Genomic DNA, 21,625 nt, shown 5'->3' on the forward strand with positions numbered 1-21,625 from the left:
CATATTGGAAGAAATTAGTGCATGTAATGTACATTTCCCCCCAGTCCACTTCATTTACTTGGTAACAAAACCTTCAAGTTGGACATTGTCCTGTGCTATTCAGAATCTTGGATGATGCATGTTGCCCGTGTAGGTTTCAAAAAGTGTCTCAAATCTTTGAACAGTGTTAAAATTACTCCACATAATACACAACCTTCATTACTGCATATTTCCTGAGTAGGAGAAATGTCAATCCACACTGTCATTTAAGCACTAGTGTGAAGATCATAGAAACGCCTACAACAGATGACACACCCCGACGCTGCTGTGCTTCACCTTTGCATGGACTAGTCCTAGAAGTTCAGGATCCGCTCTCGTTCGGTGCCTCTGTAACGGTTATTGGTTGCCCTTACTTTTGCTTTATTTACCGATGGACCTAGGAGGAAAACACACAAAACAAACCATGTTAAAAAAAGTGGTGTTCACATTTGTAGCTGAAGTAACTATACCATATTAGCACCCAATTAAACAAGGTAAAAATTTGAAAATTCTTTGAGATCCTTCACTGGGATAATTCAATGAACCACTTCTGTCCTGTAAGAAGTATATGATCTGTGAAAATGGGTCACAATGCATTGGTGCCATCTGAGTAGGGGCAATGCAAGCTCGAATATTAATTCATGACAAGTTGCAATCACTTTAATACACAAAAAATATCCTTACTGTCCTCTTACTATAATTAAATGTCTGCTAAATACAAAACATGAACTTGGGTTCGTTAAAAAGATTTCCATAACTACTTTTATGGCAGCAGAGAGGAAGGGTCTTGCATAGAGAAATTAAAATATGGTAATAGACAAATTTGACTTTACAGAACACATGACCTGGGATATCTGTGAACCTCATCAGCACATTTTGTTGGTATTATTTTTATTCTGGTGTTCCACAGAATAGACTGATGTATAGCCAAGTAATCAATACCTATTGATTGTACCTAAATATAAAATAGCAAAACAATTTGGTTCTTCACTGTCAATCTCAGTCTTTTAATAATGAATTGACCTGTGATGAACCTGACCAGCTTGCCATCCTGTTTGAAGCTTAAATCCTACCTATATAACTGAGCAGCACTGGAAGGAATATCAGTCCATGCGTAGCTCCCAGGAGGACAATGGCCAGGTACATTCTGAAGTAGAAGATCTGGAAGATCTGAGACTTGGAGAGAGCCAGGATGAGGATGCCACCAAACTTGGTCAATGTGATGCCACTGAACACCTGTAAAGATAAATATATAGTTTGACAATAAGTCTTTAAAAAAAAATTGCTTCAAGTGACCAAATTGCTGACCGAATGCTAAAAAGTATGCATTAGAAAAGGAATACAAATTATATTCAAAAAGTATATAAAGGAATACCTTACCGGTATTTATAAATAGATTACTTTTTTAATTAACTTAAAAGCCACTAGAGGCATTTCGGTTTCTACTCCTTTCCCTTGAGGAAAGGGATAGCGGAGGGTGAGCAGGCTGTGGCAGGAGGACCCAGGGTGCCTTCAGTGGGACTGCACTCACCGAGCTGCCCATGTGTGCCAGGGCCTCCTCAGCTCGCTGCACGCGGCTGCCCTTGGTGCTGATCGAGAAGGCGCGCACGATGTGACTGCAGAATTCCACCGAGATCCCACAGCTCTGCAACACAAAGTACAATTCATTACCAAAGACTTCCCATGAGCCTCGGTTTCTCTGACCCCCCAACCTACTGTTTCTTTTACAAAAGGAAAATAATTAGAACATCAGGTAAATAAGTTAAAAGAAACAAAATACAGTTTAATATGGATGGAACCCAAAACTACTTCAAAGTACTATATACAGTTAGGTCCATAAATATTTGGACAGACCATTGTCACCATTTTAGCTCTGTACACCACCACAATGGATTTGAAAGGAAACAATCAAGATGTGCTTTAAGTGTAGACTTTTATTTTTAATTTGAGGGTAGTTACATCCAAATTGGGTGAACGGTGTAGGAATTACACCCATTTTTATATGTGGTCCCCCCAATTCATGAATTAAATTGTGAGTTTCAATGACTGCCTGAAGTCTGGAACCCATAGACATCACCAGATGCTGGGTTTCTTCCCTGGTGATGCTCTGCCAGGCCTGCACTGCAGCTGTCTTTAGTTCCTGCTTGTTCTTGGGGGGGTTTTGCCTTTCCTTGATTGTTTCCTTTCAAATCCATTGTGGTGGGGTACAGAGCCAAAATGACAATTGTGTCACTGTCCAAATTTTTATGGACCTAATTGTATGTAGGTGCGCACACACACACACACACACACATACACACACTCTTCAACAATGATAGCAGTAACAGGAACACACTGAACTGAATGAACTGAAAATGGCTTCATGCTCAGGGGCACAATACATTCAGCCCTATACACTCGTGCGTGACGCATCTCGCACTGTCCTCTGAGTCGAGCGAGAGCAGCAGTGCTGGTGTGCGGCGGCGCCCCTCCTCACCATGACCAGGTTGACGAGAGACACGGCGTTGAGGCTGATGCTCCAGAGCCACATCACCCCGAACATGTTGACGAGGATCATGGCGATGGTCAAGCTCACCACCACCGCCGACCACAGCTCGAAGCCCAGCAGGATCAGGGTCACCACGAAGATGGCAGTCAGTGACATGCCCAGGTTAAAGGCCGTGTCTTCCACGATGGTCAGGTACTGCTCATAGAACACGTAGAACACGCTGTGTGGGAGAGAATCATTAAAAAATGGAAATGCACTGAACACGAAATCTTAAAGTTTATAATACATTAGTAAAACTTTAAATGAAATGATACAAAATAAACAAATGGAATGGAGCCAATCACTGAAATGTTGTGCATATAAACCATTTTAAACACAAAGGGCATCAGCTAAACAGCAGGCTCACTGAACTATATTTTATGACTGTTTATGCATAGCTAGCAAAACTTATTTTGCTACAAAACAATCCAGCCTCTCCTTCGAGATGCACTCGAGGCCTGACAGGCTGATGGACCTGTTCCAATGCTGGCCTTATGCTCTTCTGTTCCATTAGTAGTAATGCAGTTACTGAAGGGAATGTGTTTTGGTACTCTATAACCTAGCAAAACAATTACCCCCTTCATCGTCCGACATGTTTAAAAGGGATGCATAAGGATTACCTGTAAGGAAAGACACTGTAGGATTTGCCCTCCAGGCCCATAGACTGTGTGATGTTGTCTGCCAACATGCGAGCCTTCTTCATTGCATCAATGAAATCGGGTGAAGTCTTCAGAATGGTGTGGTAGGTCATGAAATAGGTGGCACCCACATCGGTGTTGTTCTGAATCAGGTCAACAGCAGAGCTGTATGCAGCATGACCCCTGGAGGGAGCAAGAGGGGACAAAAGAAGCCTGAATCTTGTTCTTTGTATATGCCAGCCAAACAATACAGCTTGGGATACCAAGAAATGCTGAAAAACTTGGTGACTGGAGGTAAACTGAGCTACACAGATGCTTATTATAACTAAGCAGTAGTGTGAATTGTGGTTAGGGCTCCGGACCCTGGCGCACAGGGGCACTGCTGTTGTACCCTTGAGCAAGGTCCTTTACCTAGATTGCTCCAGTAAATGCCCAGCTGTATAAATGCGTAAAATGCAAAAAATAAATGTGATATCTTGTAACAATTGTAAGTCACCCTGGATAAGGGTGTCTACTAAGAAACTGAGTAATAATCCTGTTGTTAACATTTATTTTTCCTGAATTAGAACATGAAATTTAACTACTAGTCATGTTAATAAGCTAAAATCAAGAAGATAGCCCTTCTCTCTTTTAAAGAAATGCAGCTTACCCTTTTCCACACTTGGGATTGGGGTTGTCGGACAGAAACATTGGCAAAAACTTCATGAAGTCCCCATCTTCTGGCCTCATTTTCCCCTTTGTAGTAAGAGGACGGCAGCGCACACAGGATTTGTCGACCACTAGGGGAAAAACAAAAATATAATTACAAAAATGTTTCAATGGTGTTCCAGACATGCTTTTAATTAAGTTTGAATTAGCTCTTGGAACAGAGGCCTGGAGATGATCTAACCACTGTAATGAAGTACAGTTTATTAGTCACCAGCTGACAACTTTTAATTGACAATACAATTGTACGTAAAAACAAATTCATGCACACATTGACTTTGTATAAATTCAATTCTTACAGCATTTTCTTCCCAAGTGCTTACACCTCAATAGCAAAGCCATTCAAGCTGAAGCTGGTAAACCAAGAACAATAAAAATGTCCTCACAAAGCAATAACCTGATGCCTCTGGAGAATGTTTTACCTGAGGCATTGCAGAACTGCCCAGACGAGTTGTAAACTCTACAGCACGTTGACTGAGGCTTCACCCAGTCAAAGTAATCATCAAGCCACGAGGACGGAGTAAAGCCTATTCTGGTGCTAGAACAAAAAGCAAAACAAGATTGAGAGAGGAACTTAATGATATACAATTCATGTGAAAGAAATAAAATGAGTCCTATGAGAACAACAGCAGAGCAAATATGTTGACCGGGACACAAAGTTAGCAAGACAGACATTTTCACTTGTATTGAATGAATCTCCCCGCTGTGATTTGGTATAAGATGGTTGGACTGTAGTTAAATTAAGAAAAAAAGGGGAAAAACTCTTACTAGTTATCAATCTGAGAAGCCATGTAGATCTGCTGGACCAGAGAATTGTTGTTACAGCCCACACCTCCACACACCATGTTCTGACCCTCCAGGGACTTGTAGTCATGGCCTTCCTTAACCACAAAGTAAACTGGAGGCCCCGTGTGTAGATAAGTACTTAGATTGTCAAAGTAGTTCAGCATGTAGGAATCCTGCAGCAAGACCAACCACACAACAGCAAATCATCTCAATAACGTTAGGCAAGTATGAACTAAACTGGATTTTCAGGTACATTCATGTTTTTTTAATTCATGGCTTTAGACTGTTACTGGGACAATCGGGGGAAAACTCAGGCCCAACCAGCTACATTTCATTGCTTTATCATAACTGGGAGTTTCAGTGGAAGACATTTAGATGAACTGACTTCTGGTTAATACAAATTACTAAGTTAGACTTTAAGTGGTAAATAAAACACTTCAAGGACAACTGGACTTACATCAGGCATTGACAGCTTTTGGTCCAAGCCAATCTCCACTTTGTTGAGCACTGCGATACTGAAGGACAGGATTCCAACAAACACCGCAATCTGCGAGACATGATAGAAGCTTGGTTTCAGGTGAAGATAACAACCCAATACAGTTAACTGAAAAATAAATAACACGCTAGCAAGAAGTACTATCTTTGTTTGTTTTTGTGTTCAAAAATAAATAAAACAAAAGGTCATGATTACAGAGAAACTACTAGATCTATGAAAGTAAGGATAAACACATTTCAAATACGACTGGGGAGAAATGAAATCTCCAATCCTTGAAATACATATAACCCCCCCCCCCCCCGCTAGTGTCTTGACTGGTTCCGGTTCCTCATTTAGTTGGATAAGAAAAATGACAACAAAAAATAAATTTGATTTGGGTGCTTTTGAAGGTTTGTGGCAACAAAACATTTATTATCCTTAAGAGAAGATTCTAAAATGTACATTTCTGTTGTTTCTAAGTACTCACCACAATGGGCCTCACCCACTCTTTCATTAGGAAAGGGGAATAGACAGATTTGAAGAAACGGAAGAGACATCCATCTGATTTATGTTGGTTGCTTTCATTTAGCTTCACACAGCATAAAATGTCAACACGGTTGCTCTGTCAAAACAGGACATTAACATTGTGTTTAGAAGTGCACATGTGGCCGTTAAGAGCAGATCTGAGTATCAAGTAAATTGTATTAAGCTTAAAACAGATACTGGAAAAAAAAGTGCTTGAGTACACCTTATGGGCTTTACAATCCTTGTATATTTTAGTTGTTTTTTGTGCATGTGTAAATAAAAACAATATTATTAGAATTAAGTATGCTGCCAGTTAGGACCCACATCTCACGTCCCATTCCCACCCAGAACTGTGAGCGGTCTACCCGTATTACAGATAATCAGTGACCATATCAGTGCAGACAGCAAGAAACTGAAACAAACTGAAAGAAGGAAGAATCAGAAACCCTTGCTGATGTACATAATTAATAATAGATAATAATGCTATTTTATTACAAATAGGCCATTAAGATTCCTTATTCTGGCAGTACAATACATACACCTCATATAATCCAACTCCTACTGTTAAAAAACATAAAATACTGAGCACAAAGGGTAAAGAGACTATAGAAGTGTCATTGTGAAACTCCAGGAACCCTGACACTATAAATGTTTGCCATGTGATAAACTAGTGGAGAAGTTTGTTTTTCACTGCACTGAGATATATTGGGCAAGAAGAAATGAACCTTTAGAAAAGGCAACAAAAAGTGTAAATGTCAGGCTTTCACCTTTGGAGTGCAGACTGCATGCAGCACACAGTTGTATAAAGCAACAATTATGCACAGTAATATTACACAATCTAAAAAGTATTACTTAATATACAACAAATATATACAGCATTTCTGAAGTACCCTTAGACAAATAACATTGGCATATTTTCAGATACCAAGCCATTTTAAATAAACTTCTAATCTGCATGCATTCAAACCTATATTCAGATCCAGATGAAATAACGAATGCCAACAAATATACATCAAATCAAAACCTAAACTTTCAGTCTCCACATCAGTCCTGTCCAATCAGAGACGGGCAGCGCTCTCACCTCCTGCCTCTTGACGTCCAATCCCAGCAGGCTGACAAAGCAGCTGATCTGCAGGAGGAAGTCGATGAACACGGCCAGCCCGGCAAACAGGGAAAAGGTTCGCACAGCCGGCATGACGGACAAAGCACCTATAAAATCGGAGAAAACCCAAATACATTTTTCAGGTTTTACATCAGGGGTCTACAACCTCTTTAAACTTGACAGCTACAATGATAGGTCCGAGATGTTCCACAAGCTACTGGGAGGGGGGAGGGGGTGCTGACAGTATTTTCTCCGCCATGATCGGGAGGGGGGTGTTTGCGTGCATTTTCAAATTCGTTTTATATAGTACACACAAAATACACACAAAATTAAATACCCTCCAGATCTCTTGTGATGTAGGGGTAAATGATGGGCATACCGTGCGATCCTCATTCATTTTGACTCGTTAACACACAATTTGACAGTTTCCAAAGGACAATGCAGGAGGGGAAGTGATACCTTAACGTAATCTTGAGGGCTAACTGTAAATGTACATCCTCAAACTGATTCACGTCATATTTATTTACACCAGACCACAATGCAATGGAAACCAAAATTAAAAATAATTAAACCACATATATAAATAAGGTTTCAGTTATTTTTCTGTTCACAGATGGCATGACTTTGAAACTGTGAATAGATGGCTAAAAAAGTATTCAACGTTAAAAAATAAAAACTACAGATAAAACCTAATTTTTAAATAGATCTATGGAAATCAGGTTTGGCTGAAAAAGGGACAGTGAAAGCACTCACCCAGGAAGAAGGCAACAGTTTCAGAGAAGGAGGACAGGAACATGCTGGGGGCCACATCCCCCAGGATCCTGCCGATCTGCTGGGGGAGATCCTCCTGGGGCATCCGCTCATCTCGCTGAAGAACAGGTGAAGGGCCCATTAGTTTACACTGCTCAAATCGTACTACTACTACTGATCAACACTAATTATGGTGTGCATCACAACAAGAGCCCTATATCTTTTTCCTCTGTGGATTTATTGGGATTATTCTGTAACAAGCTTGATATTAAAAAGGCTCCATTTAAATAGCCTTCTCTGAAATGATTTTATTTACATATATTTCAGAGTAGGCTATGTAAAAGTCTGTTCTGAGGTCTTCAGTGGAAAGATATATCCAATCAGTATCTCAAAGCTTAAATAAATCTGGCATTTGACTGCATACAGATGTGAAATTACAAAGTTTGAGGTTAACAATTGTCTTGCAGCCCTGTCGACCACACTGATCTGCCTTCTCCTTTCTTGTCACCAAATTTAACAGGCTGTGGTTGAACACACACGGAGATTCTGGAATTTGACATTCACTCCTCTGTGATGTAATTAATGGGCAGATATAGTCTTACAAATTTATTTATTTATTTATAATGGATACTACACTTAAATATGGATTAATTCCAAATAATGATTATTTTTAAATAGGTTTTGTTATAATTAACAAAATGCATCTTTAACTTCAAACACATTGGTTTCATACCAAAATTAATGCCTCCATTATTGCACAGTCGTTTTTCATTTACCTACCTGTTTTTGTAAACATTTTCAGTTCATGTGATTTCTTGATTAGACTCATGTGAAATATACCGTCACCCAATTCAGAGCTTAAACAAGTCTGATGAATTTAAAATGCATTATACGGACAAATGAAATTAAGGAACCCAGCTGGACGCCACAGTAGGGATCAAGGTTAGGATTCCCCCCTCCAGATACACATTCTCGGTGTGAAACTGCTATAGGTATATTTACTGAAGAAGGGGCAGCAACAAAATCATTAATTGCACTCAGCAAAGTGTTTTAAAATTCCCTGCATAATTTAAGAGAGTGAATAGGAACCTGATAGGTCTGGACGATGATGAAGATATTGTCCACGCCCACAGCCAGAACCAAGAATGGGATGACTTCAATGACAATCAGGGTCAGAGGAATTCCTACAAAGCTGAAGATTCCCAGTGAGCAGGTCACCGAACTCAGCACGATCAGGATACCAGCAATTCCCAAGGAGATTTTAGAATCCACCTGGAGAAAAAATAATATTTTTCAGTTTTTAAAGAAATGTTTTATGTATACTACTAACAGTATTAAACATCAACCACCAAATAAAATGGAACTGATGGTTTACTGGTTAAGAGTACACTAAAAAGGTGCTTATCTTCCTCAGATTTGTATAATAAAACATCCCTCTATCATTCATACATATATCAGTTAGAAACTAGGAAGTTCAATGTATGGAGAACAGTTGTAGTACACCAGTAATAATGATCAATGTTCCTTTGTCACACCGTCTGGAGAAGGAAGGACTTACCAGCAGCCGGCGGAAGCTCTGGATGTGCCCCAGGGCCAGAGAGATGTACACAAACATGATGAAGTAGCTGATGAGAATGGTGACAATATCACTGTTGCTTTCACGGTTTATTTCATCTTCAATGCTCCTCTCAGATGAGAAGGAAATGGTCAGGTTGGTGTTGTTGTACCCCTGGACAAATTTTATAAACCTGGAAAAGATGAGAGAAACTAATAAATGAACTCTCACAACCCGAGATCCCGCGTTTGACACAGACTTGCAAGTGATTTGTATATTGAAGCTCTATGGGTTAGTTACACTCCAATTTCCTTTCAAGAGTATAAATGTTACTGTGCATTAAAATAATGGTTATTTTAAATTAATCAATTATATATAGTTAACTTGGGCATAATAATCATAAAATATACTTTTTTCTGAAATCAAGCTAAACAGATTAGAGGACGGGTTTTAGGTACCCAACTCGTCTGAAACATTGTGATCTTATTTAAAGACTTACGCTTTCTCCCATGCCAATGCTTTGTTCACCTTCTCAGTGTCATTGTGGTAGTTGTTCACAGGAAAGGTTATGACAAGGGCTGTCGCATTGTTATAGTTGGTAGCTGCAGAAGTAGCATAGGACAAGATATTGGAGGTCAATAGCATTTTGAGAATACAAAAACATTCTATTAAACTTATATTTCTGTTTTTTGTATCTAGTGATCACTGCAGAACCTGCTTTGGTCGTGGTATAAAACCTCTTTAAAATATGTATGAAATCTGATAACCTTTGAATCGTGTATTCAAATGTGCAATGCTTCTAAAACCAGAGACGTCAAAGCCAACCGCTACTCGAACACTATCAGCATACAGAGAACCTGAGCTCAAACTCACCATCGTATCCACCAAGCACCAGCCAGGGAAACACAGGCCCACCGAAGGTCCCTAGACACGGGTCGTGCAGCAGACTGGTGTCATTCAGAGATGCAGGGGCACTGAAAATGCAAGCAAGGGTAAACTTGCTGACATTTCCCTTTAAGCCTTTTCACAAATTCCTCAAAGGAACAGTTGCTTTGCAGGGATACAACTGTATGCCAAGCATAACCATAACACACTTAACTTTAACTTAAAAATATGCATTTTGCTGCCATTGATGTTAATCATGGACATAAAATATGCATTCAGTTAAAAAAAATGGTGAAAATTACAACCAGACCTACTGTAAAAGTGTAAATAAATGTGATAATGAACTTACTTGACACAGTACAGGAAATGGGTGTGGTAATCTGCATAGGTATAAAACTCATCCCCCACATGATGGTCCAATACGCTGTGGCTGTTCTGGAAGTAGTTCAGTACACTCAGTATCGTGCAGTTATTGTTGTAGGGGGCCAGAGGAGCCAAACAGATATCTTTCAGCATCACAGTCTCGTGCTCATAAATGGCCTGTATAGCCTCAATACCATTTTGAAGATCCAGCACCTGAACAAATGGGCAAAATGGGATTAAAAATGTTAATGTTTAACTCTTTCATGAATGTATTGAATAACTTGAAATCATCTACAGCAGGGGTTCCCCCATGTCTGGTGATGGAGGGCCAATTTCCAGAGGTTGCATGGGATTGGGGGGCCGTAGTAGAAAATTAACCACCGTTGAAAACTAAATTTGTCCCAAATCATACCTTTTTATTTCTTATACTTTTCTGTTAGGGAACATTTATGACATTTAATTGTTGTTTTATTATTTCCCCACAAATTACATAAGGAATTAGTAACATTTTCAGACAGTGTACAAATATAGAAAAGGTTCAGAAAAGGAGGGGTTGAAGGTTGACTTTCGTGGGGGCGGTCCAAACATCCTTGAGGGCCGCATTAGGCCCCCAGGCCGCACTTTGGGAACCCCTGGTCTACAGTAAGTACAATTCAGAAACCTATTGGGATATATAAATTAAAATGTTTTAACCCATCACATTATTGGTTTGATGAACAAGAGCACACCAGAGTCCTGTGGCTCAGGTTTCAGACCCTGAATTACAGTACAGTTGGAATCCCAACAAAGAGCACGAGAGGGCGGCACAGCAACAAAGAAGCCATCATTTCTTGCGATTTCCAGTCCTCCGCAATTTAAGTTTTTAAATCTAGCCACATCCACTACCTGGTGAAGCACGTCCTTGTCCAGAGGAGCACCAAAGGGGACATCAGGGCCACCAAAGTAAGGGCTGTAGATGGAGGACGAATTTAGCGTGGTGGTGATGATGACCTGCTCGGTGCGGAAGAAGGGGCCGAAGTGCGAGTCGAAATAGTCCTTCTCCTCACGGGCCTGGCTGCTGGGAGAGGACCACAGCTCCACCGGGTCCATGATGACTTTCATATAGATGAGGCCGGAAGAGCAGGCGGCGATGAAGACCATGCTGGCGAGGATCACGATCAGCGGATACCGGACGCACAGGGTGCCCCAGCGAGAGAACACGACGCGCAGGAGGTTCTCAAAGCGCTCTCCCAGCGTCTCACAGCAAGACGCCATTCCTGCACAAACAGTGTCACAAATCTCATGCCACGTTGTAAAAAAACCTTGAGGTAAAGGTGCCAAAATGCATTCTACTAGTTTAGATTCAATGTGTACGATGTTCATTGTACTTATGACAGTTGATTATTAAGGTGACTGCTGGATTCAGTGAGGGGAAACATATGCAAAACAAATACAAAGTGCAGATCAGTATACAGACTTAAAATGCAGCATACCAATGTTCTTTGAGAGTTCATTTTTGGGAAACTAAGATCTTTTGTAAAAGTTTGAAAACGAAAACTATAAGAGATTATCAAATCTCCTCTATGCCTAATTTTGATGATTTTGAGCAACACGAAAGTGACCTTAATGTTGAGAAAAACATAAGGGTCACTTTTTTGCATCAAAATTCTCCATGCTTTAAAAAAAGTACTGAATACATCTGGAGGATAGTGTATGAGGAGTATGTGCTTGTTTACAGCTTTAAAGTGAAAAACAACAGTGTGAAAAAAGCATGTAAACCAATGCTTGCACACAAATAGATTAACACCTTTTATCTTCAGATCCTCATATATGGCTTTCTTTGTTTCACTTCCCCCAGTCATACTATGTGTATTGTAGATAAGAAGTGGTCAACTCATAGGCTATGGAAACTAGTCTCGGTTAGTTTAACCTCTCAGGCAAGCTCTAAATGTATCAACTTAAGATAATACAAAACAAAATCACTGAATGATTTATCAACTAGGATTTTGTGTATTTATAATTTAAAAATACCTACTAGACCAAGGACCCACGTGAGGCTACAGATCCCCGGGGTGCAGCTAAACACTAGGGGTAACACAAAAGATGTTACTCACCCTGGTCCTCAATGCCTCCATTAATCGAGTTAATAGTTTTGCTGTCCAGTATAGGTCCATATTCTGACAAAATCCTTCTTTTTCTGTAAATAAAATATACATTAAACATTAAGAAAAACAGCAGTACTTAGTTCTTCTCCAGGGAAGCATATGGTTAGTGTCTGAAATGCATTGTGTACATCAGCCAGTTCATTGGTTAAGTTAAGGTGTTAATTCCAATGGCAAAGAGTTTGTTTTCATTCAATCAAAAGACTATATTAAAAAAAATGGTCAATGAAGACAACTTGCCTGTAACACCAGGCTCCCAGCACTGCCCCGATGAAGATCAAGAGAAAAGCCATGTAGAAGACCCACATTATTACTGCCATAGCATCCAGGCCAAGTATGGTCCATGGCGGTTGGACTGGCGGGGGCTGCGGCTTGGGGCCACACATCAGGGAGCAGTCCTGGCAGGAGCAGGGGCCCGAGCCGTCGTCCAAGGACTCGTTACATCCTTTGGTAGCATTGTTCATGGGAATCATCCCTCTCATAGGGAGATCTGCAAGAAAGGCACAACAATTATCCAAACAAACTCAAAGACCCATTCTCCTTTTGGGTTGGAGCAATTATCAATAGTAGTTTTATCCCAATCCTGATGTACCTGTATGAAAACAGAACTTTGTAAACAGCAAAGAGTAACTACGAAACTCTTACCTGTAAATATAGGCACAATGGAGAAAGGAGTTTGGCCATTGTTTATATTGAACATGTACTGGATCCAATTAGTGGCATTGCAGTCTTTAGCATCCTTTCCGCATAGTAAACCAAGTGCTTTCTCATTACTTGATGGAGCCTCTACATCCTTACAGGCATTGTACATAGCTGCCAAAGAAAAAGAGGAAAACCATTAAATAAAAACCTCAACAAAATGGAACCCTTCAAAACTTGATGACTATACACACACACACACACACACACACACACACACGTGTATGGTTTTGTGTGTGTTTATATATAACAAGTTTTATCTATATATTCCATTACAATACAATAATATTTTTATACTTATATTATAAGTCACTGGCCACAGAATAAAATGGATTAATACCACTTTGTGCATGTCACTTCTCAGCAGACTTACCATTTGCAAACGTTTGCCCAATGTAGAACTCAACTTCTAAAACATTGGTTTTGTTTTCTTTTGTCGCTGGATCCATATAGGAGGAAAACTGTGTGACGTTTAGAAACTCACTCTGCCGAGGACTACACGTGAGCTCACAGAATAGATTCATCAGGTTGACAAAACACGACGGACAACTGCCGGGAGAACAGAAGTAATCATTACATTCTTATGGATACAAAAATACTCAATACTCAAAGGTTTGCAACATTGTACTCATGTTGTGGCTTACAGTGGTAAAATCAATAAAATATCTAATACAAAATTGTGAGCTCTGACTTTCCCAATGATCTAGCTTTGGAACTTAGAAACAACTAAGTGCCATGAGCTGCAGATCAAATGATAACATGATTTAGACCCTCAAAGGCTATGGAAATTTAAAAGGAGCCAAAATACTAATCTTATTACTATACCTCTGAATATACACACAGCTCTGGAAAAAATTAAGAAACCACTCCAAGTTCAGAAATCAATGTTAAGTGGTCTCTTACTATATACAGCTCTGGGGGGAAAAAAAAATATATATATATATATATATATATATATATATATATATATATAAAATACACACACACACACACACAAAGTGTATACAATATTCCCATCCAGTACTAAACAAGACGTACCGGGACAAAAACTGGAGAGGGAGCTGGAGATTTCCTTTCAGGGTCTGGAGTTGCTGCACATCACAGCACAGGCTAACATTGCCATAATCAAAGCCTGGACACAGCTCCTACCAATACAGAAATTTGGAATGTGTAAGAGAAACCAAAAACTAAAAACATACAAAAAAAAAAAACTAAGCACACCCTAGAGTGTTCAAGATTAAAGTATCTGTCACATTCAACAGTTTATGAGGGGGGGGGTTAGTTGATTAAATGGTAGATTTATCGATAGATTAAACCGTCTTTAAATGCTTGTGCCACACAGTAATACTTTAATAAATACTAGGCATTGTTATTACAGTATAAAACTGAACAGGAATGGTTAAAAAATGTATATTTAAAAAAAAACACTAAATAATTATAACCCGCAAACTATAATCACTATTATAATTGCTCGTAAATGATACTGTCAACTAATCACATTGCCCTTGTAAGAAAAGCACTGCTTGCAAATGAAACTGAAAACCTTTCCCTTGTCTTCAGTGTCCAGTTTGATTCCGAAGCTAGACTGTAGGTTTTATAGCGGCTTGTAACTCTCCAGTTCGTGCGGATACTGTACTGCAGCTCTCATGAAGGGGATCTTGCATGATTTGCCTTTATAATTCAACACTAGAAGTGCTGAGCTGGCCAGTTTGACAGATTTTATCTGAATGACTCTGTGTTCCTGAATACACTGTGCATACCAGTTTGTGACTTTTCCTAAATAAATGTATTAAATATGCAGTGTTTTAGCTGCAAAAAATTAGTCATAAAGTTCAAGTTGCAATCTCTACTTCATCTGTCTACAATGTCTACATGTGCTTGAAAAACACATGCACTGTACAGCATTACAGGCGTCTTCTTACTACTGTACTCAAATTGAGTGGACAAAGTGATTACGCTGAAAATAAACAATTGTTTCATTTATTCATTTCGAAAAAAAAAAAAAGATTTATACCAATAATTGTAACGTTTTATTATTATTATTTTTATTTCTTGGCAGATGCCCTTAGCCAGGGCGACTTACAACATAAGTGCAAAAATACAGAGAAGTAAGTATGTTCATATTTCCATTTAAGTACTCCATTTGTTATAGTTTGATAGGATTGTTTGCCTTTCGTTATTATACCACAGCGTTTAAAAAGCTATCGGTTCAAACGAAGCTCATAGTTCGAAATGTCGGCCTTTTAGTGTTAACCATATAATCGCCAGTCAGCAAACAAAATCTGCATGATTAAATAGAGAAAATATTGATTTATCAATTCATTAGTTGATCAATAGACCCAATTAATGGATTAATTGGGACAGGTCTAGAATATATACATACTTACACAAAGTGATGTATTTTTCTAATATTAGGCAAGTTGCATCTTGACTTCCAATATCTGTGGTTTATGCACATATGTATTAACATGTAGCCTACAGTAACATGCTTAATATCCCTCCTGCCCAACTCTCCTAGGAAGGTGATAAGGCATCTTGAATTATTCCTTACCATCACTAGGTCATGCCCCTCCTGGGGCAATGGCTCTGGAGGTCCTGTGTAGTTACAGTTATACTTCTTCCCTTCTTTGTTTGGCACATCTTGACACTCTCCATACCACACACAATGCTGGGCCTGGACCTGGAGGCGGGGAAAGGTTTAAAATTGTGCCTATGTAATAGTAAAACATTGACCATCATGGAAAAAGTTACTTTTATTATTCTTATACTTTTTAAATCCTTCTATTATTAATGGTTTAATGTTGTTAATTCAGTTTTCTATATAAAGCAATCATTAGTTTGTATTCAATTAGCTAAAAAAGTTAAACAGTATAAAGATTGTGTGTTTTGGGGCACAGGTATTCGATTAGGTCTTTGATAAACACCTGCTGCCTGAAGAATACTGACCAGCACAAATCAACACATCAAACAGAACAAAAATAGTAACAAACTCAAACCTATGTTAATTATTATGCATGTGGTAAATTATTTTGTACAGCTGTATTTGAATGAGATGCAATCACTTCTGATAGCTGATTATACAAAAAGGCTTCTCCAACTCACACCATTAGTTATTTTCCTCACTTCATGTGAGAGGAGGGCTCCTCTAGCCTAACATAAGTATTTAGGTTTCTTTGTAATAAACTTGTTACTACTTCTTTAGTGTATCCTGAGAATTTACTGAACCACTACAACCATTGTTGTCATAATGCTACAAAAGTATTATTGGAATAAATAGGGCATGTTCACTCATTGCATTTCTCACTATGTCAAGAATAACAGCACATGAGTAATAATGTTAAAACAAACTGCTGGATAGCATCCACAGAGGTTGTGGATTGAGAATAGGCAAATGACAATGTAGTAAAAATTACAATAGGTAATTAAAGGAAGGGTCTAATGGGGAATTTGCAAGTTTGCAAAACAAAACAGTGACCAGATTCAGTTTTGAAATTCATCACAACAACTGTGGCAATTCCTAAGATTACCTAGTTCCCTCTCACAGACCAATGTATCCCATTAATACCTTCTGTGTCACTTCAAAACTATCCTGAAAACAACAATACAATCCTACTCTATACATCTGTATGTGTATTAGAGGATTAAATGGTCCTGGTCTAGATCTGCAGGACACTATAAAACACTGCATGACTTGAAATATCCCTGAATGCTTTCAGCAAAAAAAGAAAAATTAGACAATTACAACAAGACTATTTTATTAAAAACTAAAGTGCTATTAGAAAATGAATGTCATCTTGAAAGCATCTTTGTCTTTAGTTAATAAGAATGGAAAACTAGTCCTGATTACCCAACGCTTGAACAGCGATTTCGTAAGAATTAGGCTGTCTGTCTATTGATAAAGATGACTGGTGAACAGTGCAGACAGCTCAAACCACTCTTTAAGCAGACATCCCTAAATATCCTTACTCCAGTTATGACAAGATCTCTAGACTTTGGGGCAAAGGTTATGAAAGGTTGAACACACAGTGACACAAAAACTGCCCAGCTGTGCATCATGTAACAAGTCAGATGATTATTTCAGCATGTGCTCTCGATCAGTTCTCCCTCTATACTTGAAGAAGTGCAAGCCTAACACGCACATCTGCTTCTGTATCAAAACAAGTCTCACATATTGGCGTTTTTTTTTTTGTTTTGTTTATTTGCATTTCTTTACGGCGCTGTGAAATGTTGGTATTGAATTTGAATGACCCAGCTCCCAGGTTTGCAGTAATAAACTGACAATTACACAATTTTAAAAAGTAAATCAACACATAAGTGGCTTATTATAAAAAAAAAAAATGATATTCCCCTAATAAATGAGGGGCAACTATAGATATCCCCCAACTGCTGCATTTACATTTAAACCAGTTGAGGTTTGAGTTCATAATTGCCAGTGTGAAGACAATGCTTTGATTTTCATATTTACTTGACTTTACTTGAATATGCACAGAAACATGGAGTTAAGAATATGATGTACACAGTCTTAAAAATGTTTCCCCCTCATCTGTACAATTTGTACTAAACACTATAGACCCAAAAACCTGAAATGGATCTATACACTATGCTACAGGAATCTAATGCTGCAGGACTTTTAAAACAAATTCATGAACAATTTACCAGTCCTTTATGAATATACAATCTGTTCAATGTGCAGAAATTTTAGCAGATGCATATCCAAAATTCATATATAGAAGTTTGGTTGACATAAGAAAACAGGTTGACAGGTTTAGCACCAAATAAACAAAAAGAAATGCTATTTATTTCAGCTTTACAAGTTTAATGATACTGTTATACTGAAATGTTTACCAGCTTGCTGCAATGTGGAACAGTGCTTTTAAAACGGTATGCCAACCATTTAAATGTTAATTGTTTTCGACACACCGAAATAAAGACTACTTCAATTCCCAAATTATCAACTCTCTCTGATGCTGAGTCACAAGTATAAAGATGTTCTCTTCTGTAACTTAACAACTAAAATAAAGTAAAGGGTTAAGATGTTTCAAGTTAATATTTGATTCATAAAAAACTTTTTAGCAATTCCTCAAGCTGCAAGTATCTTTGAAATATACCTCAAAAGCTTCACTTCACCTGTCAAGTCAAACATCTCTCTCCACATAAGATAAAACTGTTAATTGGGCATCCTTTCCTTCATAAAAAAACAACTATAAACTCATTGACTATTATCACATTATTTACCCATTACCATTAATAAGCAAACAAGTAATATACCAGGTTGACATAATATACAATTAATTGTTTTGTGTTACTTGAATTACCTTCCTGCTCTTCATTATTCAGCTAGCAGAGAATAGAATAGTTTGGTGCTCTGTATGCATATGCTAGCAAACTCTGATACGATTAACCAAAAATATATGTGTACATGATACATTGAAACCAAAGAAACAACGTAAACAACTTTTAAAAAGTAGTCAGGTAGCCGGAATCATTCAAAGACAATGGGGCTAAAGAGACCACAGTTTCGAACAGGACATAAGTACACCAAAAACAATTGCAGTCCATTTGACCTTCCTGTAGTGTATAATTTAAGTTTGCGTGGTTTATTTTCCTCTTTCATCATTAAAGTGATGGACACACTACATTTGCGAGTAAAAGAAGAAATACCTCTCTTCTAAAACATTATTTATCTCAGTCATCATCCCACTTTATTCACATGAGTAACCATGGTAACAGTCTGTTTCTGTTGAATCTCAATTAGGAAAACAAATGAACACAAAGATGCCAGTTGTTGTCCCGTTTCATTTTGTATAACAAAGCCTCCATTGAACTTCGAGGCCTTGCAAGGAAAACAAACCGCACTATGGACTTCAGCGCCCCTGCGAATGCAACTGAAGTTTCATGAACTGAACATAACTCATACATGTTTTAATGCAAGGCTCGCTTCCTAGATCTCAGTGTTTTCCCCAATACAGTACACGTCTCTCACTAGATCCTCATTAAATCAACAGCGAGGTCACTGGAGAGAGATTCACATCAACATCTAAGCAATAGCCTTGGTATGTTTTTATTTTTTGCAGAAATACAAGGACTACAACTGTCACAAAACAAATAACACATAATATTGCTCTGATATCGTGAAAATGTCACTGCATTAGATTTTAAACATTAAAGTCAGACAAAAATCTATGATCTAAGATCTATGGATACTATACTATCTATGTAGCACTATGCTACAGGAATCTATTGCTGCAGTACTTTTAAAATAAATCCATGAATGATTTACCAGTCCCTGTTCAATGTGCAGTAAATGTAGCAGATGCATATCCAAAATTCAAAACAAAAAGTGTATTAATATACAAGAAAACAGGTTAACAGATTTATCAGACAAAAACAGAACAAAGAATACACAAAACAGACACAGGCTTTGCTCTGTAGCGGACACTAAATCCTGACCCAAGCAAAGCTGTGGCTCCCACTGTCCCCTGCATTGATTTATTGTGAGCCTCCCTGGTATTATCAAGACGACATCTCTTATATAGAAAGTCAACCCCTTGTCAAGGTTTTAAACTTCAGAAGTAACTGCTACAGAAAATGTATATGATTAGCTAAAATATGATGTACAGGAATACTTTCAGAGGCAAAGGCCGTTCAGACTGCTCAACCTGCCGGCATGTTGTGAACCCTGTGGTCAATGTGGGCTCCCTTGAACTCCCAACTTTCAGGCTTGGCAAGGTGTGCTGTTTACCAGGATTAGTTATCCCAGCAGCACGCAGTTAGAGAAACACAAGTGCATCTGTTCATGGGGTTTCTGGAAAGTGAAGCTGCATCATACTAGTATAGTCCGTGTATTCAAATGAGTCACTCGGCCAGGAAGCACATGATGTTACAGGTCAGCAAGATGCGTCTTCAACTCATTTTGAAACAACATGCAAAAGTCCTGCATCAGCTAAGGGTGTCAGGTCGTTTTGTGTTGTTGTTGTTGTTGCATGTCCGTGTAAGACAGGCTTACATGTGAAAGTACAACACCTCCTCGCAAGATAAGGAGGGTAAGAAACTCGGTGTTGTGAAATTGACAATGAAAACGACTCACCAGATGGTAGGATACCACTATCGCCAGCAAACACACGAATAGACAACCCGTGTGGCTTCCTCTCGATTTCCACCCCATCCCCGTCTCCCTCAAACTATCTTTTATACACGTCTCCTCACTGGATGTACTATTTTATATGATCTGCGCTCCGTCGGGTACAGCTGGTGTGTCCTCAGATCCGTTTCCTGTAACGAAGCGCTGGCCGACGCCGTCACACTGTATCCCGCCTTTTGCTCCTCCCACCGCCACGCCCCCAAGGCGCTGCCCAGGTCTGCGCAGATCTGCAGAATCCCTGCGATCCCATTGGTGGAGCGGCGCAGATGGGTGTAGACCTGCGGAAATCTGCGCTCCGCTCACGGGTCGCTGCAGGAGACCCAGTGCAAGTTTGATTGAGATGATTTCTTTAACCCAAATTGTTTACTGTCCAAAGGGTCACCAGAGGCACAGATAACCCTATTTACGGGTTCACTCTATCGGGCTTTTTTAAACACTAAAGATCTAAACTATTTGAGAAACAAAATCAAACTTCTAGCCGTGGGTTGTACTACAGTAGTTTGGTGAAAACGCTGTGATAGAAACAATATAAAGCATGCATTTTTTTGGCCTGTACATAACACCCAAACACATTTCTGCAAGATTACAACAGAAGTTACGACTACTTCGGGAATCCATTATATTAACATGAAAAGTGTGGGTTATTTCCCTGCAAATGGGTTTTCCAAAGCAATGGGATCATGAGGTGGGACACACATGTGTACTTGAAACATTGTCTATGTATATACTTGTTGGACATCGATAAGCAGAGGAATAAGATGTTGCTGACGTTTATTCACGGAAAGGCTATTTCTCGGCTCATATCTAAGTTAATAAATAATCCACATGTTAAAAGCCAACGTTGTAGCCACGCCTACATATATGCAAACGAGCGCCAGTGACGTCAGATGGCGCGATGGGGAGTCCGCTGTGCTTCGCAGGAACTCGCAGTCGCACGGAGCGGGTGTGGCGCTGTGCTTGTCACTTTGAATGACTAAACGTTTATTTTAAATACAGTATTGCAAACCGGTTCTCCATGTTCACAGCCGGAGCTGCTTTTTCTTTGTAGACTTGCGAAATGAGCTACGGAAAAGCATTAGCACGAACTAAAGTTAGTGGTGGCTGATTAAAACAGTGTGTGACCTAGCAGAAAACATGCGCAGTACGGCTACTTGAACTACTGTGAAGAAGCCCAGACGTTCACAGCAGGTACATCACAGACAAAACATGCTGTTACTAACTACTGTCATTATTAGCACGTTTCTCTAATATGGGATTTTGACATTGGACTGAGGTTTATTATCTATTAGCTCAGATGTGCACTTTTTGGTGTTGA

General features: G+C 39.0%; 1 protein-coding gene across 2 annotated transcripts; it reads right to left on the reverse strand.

The window, feature by feature from the left end:
• Positions 1 to 32: 32 nt before the first annotated feature.
• npc1 (Niemann-Pick disease, type C1) lies at positions 33 to 20,461 on the reverse strand. Of its 2 annotated transcripts, none has more exons than XM_066719493.1 (25): positions 20,257 to 20,461; positions 15,721 to 15,849; positions 14,208 to 14,314; positions 13,543 to 13,718; positions 13,116 to 13,283; positions 12,711 to 12,960; positions 12,423 to 12,505; positions 11,215 to 11,585; positions 10,316 to 10,542; positions 9,955 to 10,055; positions 9,581 to 9,683; positions 9,085 to 9,274; positions 8,616 to 8,798; positions 7,530 to 7,644; positions 6,756 to 6,883; positions 5,637 to 5,771; positions 5,132 to 5,221; positions 4,657 to 4,847; positions 4,311 to 4,426; positions 3,833 to 3,962; positions 3,166 to 3,366; positions 2,495 to 2,726; positions 1,550 to 1,663; positions 1,092 to 1,254; positions 33 to 415 (listed from the first exon to the last, which is right to left on the reverse strand). In XM_066719493.1, exons 1-25 carry the CDS (start codon positions 20,332 to 20,334, stop codon positions 333 to 335), a joined length of 3,864 nt encoding a protein of 1,287 aa, XP_066575590.1. In that variant the 5' UTR covers positions 20,335 to 20,461; the 3' UTR covers positions 33 to 332. The 2 variants fall into 2 exon arrangements, with proteins under 2 accessions (XP_066575590.1, XP_066575598.1); XM_066719501.1 differs by lacking the exon at positions 20,257 to 20,461 and adding an exon at positions 19,450 to 19,503.
• Between the last annotated feature and the right edge of the window lie 1,164 nt (positions 20,462 to 21,625).

This window comes from Amia ocellicauda, chromosome 2 (assembly GCF_036373705.1).
Source record: "Amia ocellicauda isolate fAmiCal2 chromosome 2, fAmiCal2.hap1, whole genome shotgun sequence".
In the NCBI taxonomy this organism is placed as follows: Eukaryota; Metazoa; Chordata; class Actinopteri; order Amiiformes; family Amiidae; genus Amia; species Amia ocellicauda.

What these genes read in the sequence shown, in the direction of transcription:
- npc1 (XM_066719493.1), bottom strand. Translation starts at nt 20,334, where the DNA reads ATGGGGTGGAAATCGAGAGGAAGCCACACGGGTTGTCTATTCGTGTGT. An exon ending in TCATCGTCCAGACCTATCAG is followed by an intron (nt 7,645 to 8,615) that starts GTTCCTATTCAC and finishes CCTGTTCTTCAG; the next exon opens with CGAGATGAGCGGATGCCCCA. An exon ending in GCTTCTCAGATTGATAACTA is followed by an intron (nt 4,427 to 4,656) that starts GTAAGAGTTTTT and finishes TTTTTGTTCTAG; the next exon opens with CACCAGAATAGGCTTTACTC.